This window comes from Hipposideros armiger, unplaced genomic scaffold (genome assembly GCF_001890085.2).
Source record: "Hipposideros armiger isolate ML-2016 unplaced genomic scaffold, ASM189008v1 scaffold_90, whole genome shotgun sequence".
NCBI classification, from domain to species: Eukaryota; Metazoa; Chordata; class Mammalia; order Chiroptera; family Hipposideridae; genus Hipposideros; species Hipposideros armiger.
Window position 1 is genome coordinate 3,316,463 of NW_017731440.1, and position 13,096 is coordinate 3,329,558.

The 13,096-nt window shown below is 33.4% G+C and overlaps 1 protein-coding gene across 19 annotated transcripts in view; it reads left to right on the top strand.

Moving 5' to 3' along the window:
* The window catches only part of RALGAPA1 (Ral GTPase activating protein catalytic subunit alpha 1), a 233,500-nt gene that overhangs the window by 39,030 nt on the left and 181,374 nt on the right, over positions 1–13,096 (top strand). For all 19 annotated transcript variants that reach the window (XM_019644706.1, XM_019644714.1, XM_019644710.1 and 16 more), the window contains exons 7-10: positions 416–531; positions 2,683–2,821; positions 3,780–3,988; positions 5,609–5,848. In XM_019644706.1, coding sequence (XP_019500251.1) covers positions 416–531; positions 2,683–2,821; positions 3,780–3,988; positions 5,609–5,848 — 704 coding nt within the window. The remainder of the gene's footprint in view (positions 1–415; positions 532–2,682; positions 2,822–3,779; positions 3,989–5,608; positions 5,849–13,096) is intronic.

A 13,096-nucleotide genomic window follows, 5' to 3' on the forward strand; every position in this document is an offset into this window, starting at 1 on the left:
GCATGGTCATTATGTAATCAGATTGTCTTTTAATTGATGAATAAGCACATTTTTATTAATGTTTCTCAGCATCATGGATTTTTTGTAATAGACACTCTTAATGTGAATTTTAAAATATGAGAAGTTATTTCCCAAATGAGACGTTATTCACTCAATCCCTGAATATCTGTTTGCCTATCCCAGTGTCACATTCCCTCAATCAATGGTTCATGAAAGTGCTGATTATTAGAGTTCATGGTTGTTGTGATAGACTATCAGGATGACTTCAGATTTATTTCAAGATTCGATCAGTAGAATGTTTTCAAGCAATAATTATTACATATATGTTTTGCAGTTAAATTTTATTTGGGTCATGTTATTGTATTATTACATTTATTTTGTAATTACGCTAAACCTTTCTTTTGTGTTTGGATAGCTCAAGTCACTATAGAAGAAATCACTCCTCTTGTCCCCCCACAATCAGGAGATAAAGGACAAGAAGATCTCACAAGCTATTTTCTTGAAGCACTTTTAAAATATATAGTAATTCAGGTAGATGTTATTTTTTTTTTATATCACCCCCTTTACCTGTGTGGGTAATTCATTCATTTTTCCCTCTTTTACCATTATTCTGTCATAGTAGATATTTGCTTATTTTCCTGAAGGCATGTGACAAGTTTTTACTTTTGAAAATGTTAGTATGTTTTCTGAAATAAAAATTATCGGAAACATTATGAACCTCTTAGAAAGGGAACTAGAAGGAGACATTTTTAAAGTAGATTCTTTATGTACATACTTTATTATGTGAGTTTGTTGAGTTTGCTTTCTAATCCTTTCATTTATAATGAGCATTTGTGGTGCTTGAAATGAAAAACTGATAACTGATTTAGGGATCAATCTGTCAAGAGGAATGTGGGGGAATGTAATTTACACTTAAAACTATTTGTACTTTTAAATTTTCCAGGTGCATGTATTTTGTAACCTGTTCATCCCTAGATATGAAATGAGCATGTCCTAACTGATGAAAACACTCTTAGCACATACACAGTTCTTATAACTGTTTCAAACACAAAAATTCCCTATGCCTCAGAAACATTATGAAATTAATTTAGACCCTGAATAAGTTTTCCAGGGTTTGAATCCTTATTCTGCATCTTGCCACAGTGTGACCTTTGGCAAATTACTTAATCTCTTTGTGCTTAAAATAGAGATAAAAATAATACTTGTCTCATTTTGGTGTTTGAGGCTTAAATAATTAGTGCAAAGTACTTAGCATAAAAAGTGCATGACACACAGTAAATGTTCTGTAGTGGGTAGTTGTTACTGTCATCATTACCAGTTTTTCTTTAAAAAAAGTTTTTATTTTATATAGATTTTAAAAAATTGTTTTACAGCTTTGTTGAGGTATAATTAATGTACAGTAAACTGCAATGTTTGAAATATACAATTTGATGAATTTTATTATATGTATACACTCATGAAACCATAATCAAGGTAATGAACCTGTCATCCCTAAAAGTTCTCAGATCCTTTTGTAATCCATTCTTTTCCACCACCACCTCCCCAGGCAACCATTGATCTGCTTTTCGTCACTATTATTTTGCATTTTCCATATTTTCATATAAATGGGATTTATATGGTACATACTTCTTTTTGTTCTGCCTTTTTTTTTTTTCAGCATACTTACACTGAAAATTATCCATATTGTTGTGTGTACCTATAGTTTGATCCTTTTTATTGCTGAGTAGCTTTCCATTGTAGGTATATATCACAATTTGTGTGTAGTTACCTGTTGACGATAATGTGAGTTGTTTCCAGTTTTTGGCTATTACAAATAAAACTGTTATGAATATTGGTGAACAAGTCTTTGTGTGGACATAAACTTTCTTTTTCCTTGGGTAAATACTCAGTAGTAGAATGACGAGGTTGTAGAGTAGGTATATATTGACTGTTTAAGACCCTGTCACGCTATTTTGCAAATGGTTGTACCTTTTTACATTCTACCAGCTGTGTATGAGACTTAAAGTTGCTTCACATCCTTACCAACAGTTGGTATGGTCAGTCTGTAATTTTAGCCATTCTGAAGTAGGTATACAGTGGTATCTCACTGTGGCCCACTTTTTGCCTCTACTATCCCCCTACTTAGATACTACTTCCTCACTCTGCAGCAATTCTCACACCGTATATTTCACTGCTCTGTTCCTTCTAGTGTCTCCCACCACCCCACTTCATGGACACAGTCCCCACTGCTCTACTGCTTCTGCTCTAACCCCTTCCTGGGTTCCTGCTTCCGTGGTCAGGCTCTGATGACCTGCACTTGACTGCTACTGCTTTTACTCCTTCCCCTCCTCCCTCTCACATATGCCTATTTTGTATGATTTTAGGCTGAATTATTCTAAAAAGGGGAAAAGGGGAAAGAACATTAGTATCTTTGTCATTAGTAGAGCTGAGTTTAAAATCAACTTTGACAGTTTTGGAGTATAACATAACATAATGTATTTATGTGTCATTAGACCAGTTTTTAAGATTTGTTCTTTTTTTATTTATGTACATAAATACATACATACATACATGTATATAGCTATATATATATTCACAGTGTAACAGTTTAGTATGTTGCTTAAGTAACCTTTTATAAGCTTGTTCATAATAGGTAATAATTGTTTCTCCTAGAATGATTCTAATTATATTGTGTATTTTTAGGTAAAAAGTTTAGAATGGAAGAACAAAGAAAATCAAGAAAGGGGTTTTTCGTTTTTGTTTTCACATTTTAAGAAATACTACTTGCCTTATATTTTTCCAAACATCTGCAAGGAGAACAGTTTATATCATCCTGTACTTGGTAGGTAGTCTTTGGATTTTTCTAAAAGATCACACATAAGAATAAAACATACCACAGTTTAAAGTTGACATTTGTTACCTGCAGAAAACTGATAACATTTAATATTTGTATTGATTGATTAGAGATATTATATCTTGATTTATACCAAAAGTAGAATTTTTATTAATAGGAAAGTTTCATTGAGAGTGAAGGGATATTTTTGGATCTCACTTGTTGGATGAGATAGGTCTCACTACATTATAAATTTTCTTTTTAAGGTTCCCCCAAGGGTTCAATTTAGTATGTCTTACTCAAGTTCTGTATGAATAATTACATTGTCATATATTTTCATCATGTCCAATATTTAGTGGCTATCCCAAGATGTCTGTTGGAGCCTTGAAGCTGGAGCCTTGCGAACAAATCCTGGTTTAGAAGCAGACCTCTGCTGTATATAGAAGGCATTAGTAGCCTGTATGTGGAAATGTCATTTTTGCAGCAAGATATTTCTACTTTACACTCTGCCAAGTGTATGTAACTGACAGGCTTAGGCAAAATCATTTGGGCTAGTCGAAATGACTCAAGTTAGAGTAGCAAGCCTTTGCCATTGGGAACATTTGCTTTAAAAATCAAGGAAAAATTCTCATGTTTTATATGACTTCAAAATATGTGTCTCAGTCTTAGGTTAATTGAAGTGAGCGCTCTTTAATTTTAAATGGTTCTAGAAACTTCTCTACATAGACAGAATTCATTGAGCCTTTGAGTAATATTTTTCAAAAATATTTATCAGCCAAACATGGTTTTCTTTTCTAGATTCTTTGCTAATATTTAGCAAATTATTTTAAAATGTCATTGTTTTGTATTAAATCTACTTCTAAAACCAGAGCATCATCACAGTGTTTTCTCAAATGTCTAAAAATGTAGATTTATCTAAGCACAGTTCCTTTCTTATTTTGGTTTTTGTTTTCCTTTTATTTTGCAGATATCCCACAGATGAGACCAAAGCCACATTATGTCATGATAAAGAAGGATGCTGAAACCAATGAAGCAATATACTGTACAAAGGAACCTTTCATTAAGGCTCGTGTTATTGTCATTCGTTGGCTGGTTTCTTTCTGGCTTGAACCAAAGCCACATACAGGACCTCACATTCCTGGTATGGAAGGTGAAGTCTTGCCAAAGAATATTCAGGTAATACATGCATAGCTTGCTAAAGTTAGGAATGGCTTAAGAGATTTGTCCAGCGATTTCAGTTGCCTTAGGTGTAGAACACATTTAGAAGAAATAACAGTGATATTTTCTTTGAATAAATGCATTGTATAAATCCAAATTTTAATATGTACTATAGGACTAATAGTTTTCTTGACAAAAAATAAAACTTGGAAGGTATAAGATAATTTCAGTCATATCTGAGCCTCAACTTCGAATTTATTTCTTTATTTTGTTAATTTTACAGTACTAAATAGATCCTGAATTGTACAAATAAAAATATTCTGAACTTGACAAGCAAATCCTTGCAGTTGGAAACAATTTGCAATCAAATGGTTGTAGGACTTTCATAGTTCTTTTTAGGTTTCTAGCATTCATAGAATAAAGTCCTGTCCCCATCTCATTCCCTGTTTTTTCAACAGGGGTACAAAGTATAGAAATGTTATATAAAATTATATAGCTATTCAATGGAGGGGCTAATATTTTAAAATCTGTTATTTTTAATTGAAGTTTCCCTCTTTTTCTCTTCTGTTATTCCCTCAATGTGCGGTTTTCCTGAACTTGTCTATATTACAGTATTTTTTTTACTATTTTATTTTCCTTTTCTCAGATTTCCTCATTTAGTTTTAAAAATCTTATACTGTACTTTTTGTATGGCTTCTTAAAGTCTTTTAAAAATTAAGAGGAGTTATAATGTGTATTTAGTTCATTAGCATTTAGAAAATTTGACTTAACATTCCCTTAGCCTTCTGTTTATCTGTAGCTATGTGGTGTGTTTTCCTCAAAACTTTGTTCCAAGTTCTTTATAAAGAATGATTAAATGTGGAAACTCAAGAAGAACTATTTTTCTGATCCGAGAACTTAAGGGACTAAAATTGTAGATTTTTTTTTTTGATTGGAAGGCATATTTGAGATCATTTACTTAAACCCTCTTATTTTATAGATGACAAAACTAAGACCAAAAATCAAGTAACTTACCATACTACATAATAGTGCTACTCCTATCATCCCATTGAAGTAATTTCTTTAACATTACCTTAAGACTTTTCATCTTCAGTCATGGTGAAAATTCTATTAGAATATAGAGTTTTGTAATATTTTCTTTTAGTGTCATTTCTACTTCTGTCATCATTTTTCTTCTATTCCTTTGTTTTTTGTTTAAGAAGTTTTTACTTCGGTAATTTTTGTCTCAAGTAAAATAGACATTATTTATTTATTTATTTTTTAAATAGACATAATTTAAAACATTAAGGCTTTATTGAGCAAACAGTCCAGTGTTATTTATTTATTTATTATTGAAATTCAGAAATAACTCCATCTGCATTCTTTCACCCAGGTTTAATTAGTAACTTTTTTATTCTGCAAACATATTGAAAAACAAATGTAATTATAGGTGGGTAGATGAATAGTATCACTTTATCACTTAGATATTTGCATTCCATTTAATTATTTAGAATGGCTTCTAAATAAAACTATGTCCAAATTTTAAGCAATTCTGTATGTTACTTGTGGAATGCTTTGAATTCTGCCAGTATTTGTTATTAGAAGACAAAATACCGAGTTAATGATTATGATATTCTTCCACTTTTGTTTTTATTTTAGAGAGCAGCCGCTAGTTTGGTATCCAGAGAAGAAAACAAAAGTGACAATGTTGATAAAGCAGATAGGACTACAGAACCAGAACAGTCTCATTCTAATACAAGCACTCTCACGGAGCGAGAACCCAGCTCATCCAGCCTCTGTAGTATTGATGAAGAACATCTCACAGATATTGAAATAGTTCGCAGAGTTTTTTCTTCCAAAAGAAGTAATGTAAACTTTGTCACAGAGATATTTCGTCAGGTAAAATACCTCTCAGTATTTTTAATTTGTAATGTAGACTTTTATCTTTAATATTGAATGTTATGACTTTTAGCTATTTAAAATGTATTCTTCATGGAAATGGTTTTTAAAGTTAATATTTCGTTTTTTAAATTTACTACATCTAGTCCTTTAATATTTTCTATTTATATTTTTTCGTTTATGATGGAACTGTCCTCACCCTCCCCCCTCCCCCTTCTTTTGTTATCAGAATAATTTTCTTACTCACTTTGTGGTTTGAAACATTTTATCATTTCATTAATAAATTATAATAAAATTATTTCATCTTTCACTCCAGTCAGTAAAAGTGGTTTATGAATATAAGAAGCAATGGTTTTATTGCCTTTATCCTCCCTTCAGAACTTTAGTTTTGTCCTTTGTGGCATTCTGAAATTAAAGTTGCCTGAGGCAGATATAATTTAGGGAATGAAGAAGGAGAGGGAAATAAAAAGAATAAAAGCTATTTCACATAAAGATAGCTAGAAATTCCTAAGTACATATTCTCAATTACATAGAAATTTTGTGGAAAATAAACCTAATGAAAACTAATCATTTGCTCTTAATAGCAAAGGTACTTAACTTTTGCAGGTAAACATCATTGAGTTTTGTAGCTGAAGGAAATCATTCAAGTCTCAGCAAGTAAATGGTAGATCGGACCAAAACTCCCAGATCCTGGTTCCCTGTCAGTGCTGTTTATTCTATGCCACACTGCCTTCACATGCTAAAGAGCTCTCTAGACAAAGCAAATCTGCATCTCCTACGTATTTATTGATATGTAAATCAAAGCATTAAGCAGCATTAGCCTTGTCAACCTAAGTTAAAGAAACACACTTGTAATATTTTGTCCAGCTTTCGCAGTGGTTCTGGTTGCCAAGTTTAAGGTGTGTGTTGACAGAATATATGACAAATGGGAAGGGGAAGATATATGACAAATAATGTTGGAATACATTGTTTGTGGGAAATTTTAAAGCTTATAAACTCTTGAGGTTTCCTAGTTCTTGAGTCAGTTTCAATAAGTTTATTTTCCTAGGAATTTGTTCATTGAATTTTAGATTTGACATAAGGTTTATTACATCCTTTTACAATCTTTTTAATCTCAGAAGCATTTATTTTCAGATCCCCCCTTTTCATTCCTGTTAGTATTTGTCTTGTTTCCTTTTTTCTTGATTCTTGTCAGAGATTTGTCAATCATTTATTAATCTTTTCAAATAATGAACTTTTTAGCTTTGTTGATCTTATGTTTGTTTTTCTCTTCTATTAATTTTTGTTCCTTGTTATTTCCTTCTTTCCACTTTTCTTGATTTTATTTGATGGTTCTTTTCCTAGCTAATTAATTTTAGCCTCACATTTTTCTCATATAAGCATATTTGAGGCTACATTTTTTTTCATATAAGCATTTTTGAGGCAATTAATTTACCTCTTACTACATTTTAAGCTACATTTTACAAATTTTGATGTATAACATTTTTATTGTTCTCTTCTGAATGTTTTTCTTATTCTAGAGGTAGGCCTTTACAGGTGTGAACTTCCCTCTTAGAACTGCATCTGCTGCCCCCCATAAATTTTGAAAAGTTGTATTTTCATTTTCATTTGTTTTCAAGATAATTTTTCTTTTCTTGTTTGATTTCCTTTTTGATCATTGACTAATCAATAGCATGTTGTCTAGTCTCTACATAGTTGTGTTTTTTCCATTTTCCTTCCTGTAGTTGATTTCTAGTTTAATGCCAGTTTTTGCGGTCAGATAAGATGCTTGATGTGATTTCAGTCTTGAATTTATTGAGGCTTCTTTTCTGGCCTAATATGTGATCCATCCTGGAGAATGTTCCATGTATATTCTGCAGGTTTTTGATGAAATGTTCTATAAATGTCTACTAAGTCAATCTTGTCTAATTTAACATTTAAGACCATTATTATTAATTTTCTGTCTGGATGATTTATCTATTGATGTGAGAGGGGTATTAAAATTCTCTACTATTGTACTACTTACGGTTTTCACTTTATGTCCACTAATAATTACTCTATATATTTAGATGCTTCTGTGTTGGCTATGTAGATAATTTATGATTGTTATGTCCTCTTCTTGAATTTACCTCTTTATAACTATATGATGTCCTTCTTTGTCTGTTTTTTTACATTTTTTTGTTTTAAAGTCTATTTTGTGTTATATAAGTATTATACTCCTGTTTTATTTTCATTTCTATTTGTGTGGAATATGTTTTTCCATCCCTTCACTTTCAGTCTATATTTCTCTCAACTTGAAGTGAGTCTCTTGTAAGCAGCATATGAGTATAGATGGGTCATGGTTTTTAATCTGTTCAGTCACCCAGTGTCTTTTCATTGGAGCATTTAATCCATTTACATTTAAAGTAATTATTAATAAATATGTACTTATTGCCATTTTGTTCATTATTTTTAGGTTGATTTTATAGTTATTCTCTGTTACGTTCTTATTCTCTTGATCTCTTCCCTTGTGTTTTGCTGTTTTTCTTTAATATTTTGTTTGGTTCCTTTCTCTTTGTGCTTTGTATATCTTTTGTAGGTTTCTGGTTTGTGGGTACCACGAGGTTTATGTGTATCATTCTTTATAACAGTCTATTTTAAACTGATAGGTATTTGAGTTTGAATGTATTCTATAAGGCCTACATTTTCACATCTCTATCCATGCTTTATGTTATTGATGTCATATTTTAGATATTTTTATGTTGTGCATCTTCTAACTACTTATTTTAGTTTGAGTTGAGTTTGAGACTTTTTTCTTTAATTTTTGTAGTAGCTTTTTAAATATCTGATTTGCTGTATTGAATATTTGGCTTTACCTGTGAGATTTTTCCCTTTTTCATATTTTCTTATTTTTGGTTATAATCTTTTCTACTTAAAGAAGACTCTAACATTTCTTGTAAAGCTGATTTCATGGTGATGAAGTTCCTTTAGTTTTTGCTTGTCCTGGAAACTCTTTTATCTCTCCTTTAATTCTGAATGATAACCTTGCTGGATAATTTATTCTAGGTTGTGGGTTCCTTTCTTTCAGCGCTTTAAAATGTCCTGACCTGCCCCTTCTGGCCTGTAAAGTTGCTGGTGAAAAATCACCTGATAGCTTTATAGGATTTCCTTCGTATGTAACTCTCTTGTTTTTTGCTTCCTTCAAGACTTTGTCTTTAACTTTTGCCATCTTAAATACAATGTCTTAGTGTAGGTCTCGTTGGTTTCATTTTGTTTGGAACTATGCTTTCTAGATCTGGATGTATGTTTTCTTCCTCAGGTTAGGAAACTTTTCAGCCATTATTTCTTTCAATAATTTTTTTGTTCCTGACTTTCTTCTCTTTCTGGGATCCCTGTAATGTGAACGTTTGAGTGCTTAATGTTATCCCAAAGGTCCCTTAAACTGTCCATGTTTTTTACATTCTTTTTTCTTTCTGCTGTTCTGATTGGTATATTTCCACTAGCCTGTCTTCCAGGTTGCTGATCCATTCTTCTGTGTTAGCTAATCTGCTGTTGATTCCTTCTAATGTGTTTTTCATTTCAGATATTGGATTCTTTGAGTCTGCTTGGTTCTTTCTTTCACTTTCTAACTCTTTGTTGATGTTCTCCCTAAGTTCCTCTCATGTTTAGTGAGCATCCTTATGACCATTTCTTGAATTCTTTTTCAGGTAAATTACTTATTTCTGTTTCCCTAGGGTTTTTTCCTGTGGATTTTTCTTGTTTTTTCATTTGAGAGATATTTTGTCTTTTTATTTTGTTTGACTTTCTATGAATGTTTACGAATTAATTAGATAAGCTGTCTCTTCCAGTCTTGGAAAACTAGCCTTATGTAGATCAGGCTCTGTATAGACTGTGTGTGGTTTTGCTACACCTGTAGGAGCCTAGCAGGTGCTTCAGGCATCTGGGGATACCTGACCTACCGAACTGGAACAACTCTGGGTGGAGAGACAAGTGCATGGAGTAATTAATGTCCTGTTGATCCTGTTTGCACTCTTTGTTCTGGCTGAAATGGGTTCAGGATCACACTGCAGTGGCATTGCAGGCAGGTGAGAGCACCTGGGTAACAGCCCCAGCCACTCTATGGAGGTGGAGGGGAATGTAAACAATGGCACTTAACCAGCCCTTCCGACCCTGGAGAATTCCTGCTGTCCCCAGAGAGCTCCCACATCTGTCTAGTCTTCTCTATACTGTCTCTCTTTTTTTGTTGTACAAAGGTGGTCCCGTGTTAAGAGACCTCTGTGTAGTCTTTATGTGCCAGGTAATTTTGGGAAGCCACTTGGAGCCCAGAAGGTGCTTATGGTGCCTCAGGCACTAGCCTGCCAGAGCCGAGTGTCTCTCGTGGTAGGAGGGACGGTGGGTATGGTGATGCCCTGGTGTCCCTGCTTGCTCCCTTTGTTTAGAGGCTAAAGGCTCCAGGCAGTGTAGCTGTGAACTGCGCAGTGGTGATCTTGCAGGTAGGGCAAAGCACAGGGATAGAGCACCCGCCCACCCTATCGAAGTGGAAGGGAATATAAACAATGGTGCTTATTTGCTCTGCCCACCCCTGCCTGGAGAGTTTCCACAGCTCCCTAAGGACTCCATCAGTTTCCCAGCCTTTTCTGTTTAGTCTTTTTCTCTAGTTTGTTGTCAGACACTGTTCATTCAGTGCTAGGTTGTCTCACAGGAGTAATTATACATGTGTATTTCATTTTGCTCTCGGAACGGGGGAAGTTCAGCATCCCCCTGTGCTGCCACCATCTTGGACCTCTACTTTAAAAAAAAAATTCCATCCTCATAGCCTTCACACTTAACTGTTTTCACTGTCTGAACTTTTGTCCTTAAACCTTCCTCTCTGCCCTTCTCGTTTTCTCTTTTAATTTGGCAACTACTCAACAACCTTTAGCTCACAGCTTAAATGTGACTATACCACAGTAGCCTTTGCATGACTACCCTTACCCATCCACCAAAAGTCAGACAAATGCACCTGCATGCATGCATACATGCAAACACACACACACACACACACACACACACACACACACACACACACACACAGCTAGGTACCTCTTTTTTATGATGTTTTTGAAAACTATGCTCTTCTTCATAGTACCTCTCCTGAGTTTTATAATTATTTAAAAATTATTTGTTTAATTTTGATCTTTCTGCTACCCACCATGAATACTTCTGATATTCATTCATCATTGTATCCTTAGTGCCTGGCATAGAGTAGGTATCAACTATTATAAATATTTGGTGAATGAATCAAGAAGTGCAGTAATTGATGAGTGACAGGCATTTTGTTGCTAGCTGAGGTCTAACATGTATTTCTAGAAGCTAAGTCTTGAGATAATTTGTTATATAGCTTATGGTTTCGTTTTAGAGACAATGTAATGATTGGGAGTGTTTATCTCAAACGGAAGTATATTTTTGTGTCTTTTTTAAAAATAGTTTATTTATTTATGTATTTATTTATTTATTATTATTTTATTTATTTACTTTTTTAGCTGAGCCATCCTGTCACCTGTTGGCAGCTCATTGGCTGCTCAGCTCAGGCTGGGCATCAAACTGCTGTTGCTCAAAGCTCAAACTCTTGAGCGAGCTCTTAACCAACTGAGCCACTCGGCCGGCCCTTGTGTGTCTTTAAAACAAAGATACAGCTATAAAGCATAAATGCCCAAATCATTTGAAATGATAAAATTACTTTCTATATCTAATCGAATAGAAACCCAGTGTGCTTTATGTTGTCAGTACTTGGAGGCTACAGTGAGGAGCCCCAAGTACTTTGATATGAGAATGATAATAGGCGACTTCAATAGTTTAACTTCTAAGAGCACCACAGGTTTTACATGTGTGTGAGTGTGTGTGTGTACATACTTGTATATGTGTGTGTATACATATGTGTGTGTATACGTATATATGTATACATAATATAAATATATATTTATATGTAAATAATATACATACATACACACACACGCACACACACACACATATATATATATATATATGTATGTATATGTATATGTATATGTTTAGGAGCATATATGGATTGCACAGCATAAGTTCTGAGAAGTCCCCAGGACCTTTTCAGTTCCATTGAGGTCAAAACTATTTTCATTACAATACTAAGATTTTATTTACCTTTCTCACTCTCTTTCACAAGTGTACAGTGAAGTTTTCCAGAGGATACCTGACATGTGATATTGTATCTGATTGAATACTGAGGCAAGCAGATATGAGAATCCAACTGTCTTCTATAAAGCTACATATTAAAGATATATGCAAAAATGTAAAACAGTGCTACTCTTTTTTTGAGCATTGTGTTATTTGTGTTTACATATAGTATGTTAGGGGTCCTGAGGTCAAAATGTGAACCACTGCTTTAAGGAGACAAAAAAATTTCCAGGTTTGCTAAATGCTCACTGTATTTGATTAAACCTTAAAGAATGTTCATCCTGATCTGGACATTCTTCATTAGGTAATAATGAAAGAATATTAAAAGAATATCACAGACCAACATGTTTTGTTAATGTTTATTCACTGAAGAAGAGAGCCTTAGCTATCAGTAAATCAGATCCTATTGGCAAAGCCTATTACTAGAAAATCATACCAGGTTATCTTAAGCTAATAGCATTAAATATTTGGTTTTTCTATATCCTGTTTTGATTCTTCTTCGATGTAGTTTTCTGGTTATAATGTAGTTTTCTGGTCATAGAACCATAAAACTGGAGATGACTTCATGTACGAGTGTATCTGTCTACAGCGAGATTTGAATATTTCTGCCTCTGGTTATAGTTCCCTTATTATCGTTTAATAATTGATGTCTGATTATGAGTGGTGCTTTTTCATCGAGGGATAAGGTGCCAATATGTGGATTTGAATGTTCTGGTTTCTGTGACAGTATTTTTTATTGTAAGTTTATAAATTGACATTCTGATTTTTATGAGTCAGTTTTTTTGTCATGGCTAATATCAGTGTTTCCTCAAGATCTGTATTTAGTGTGTTGGCAAATCAAATTTTGGGACCTGTAAGGACAAAGGTTATATACACTCTGGTCTTCAGTAAATTCATCAAGCCACTTGGGCTATAATATGGCAATTTAAACAATAATAAATGTCTTTGTTCTGGAAAGTACCAATATTTAAAAGTTGTTTAATATTTTAAATTTTTTTTTTTAAAGATTTTATTGGGGAATTGAGGGAGGGGAACAGCGCTGGGGAATCGGGGGAAGAGGAACAGACAAGTTGCTATCCGTTTTTGTTCTTCAGTCTA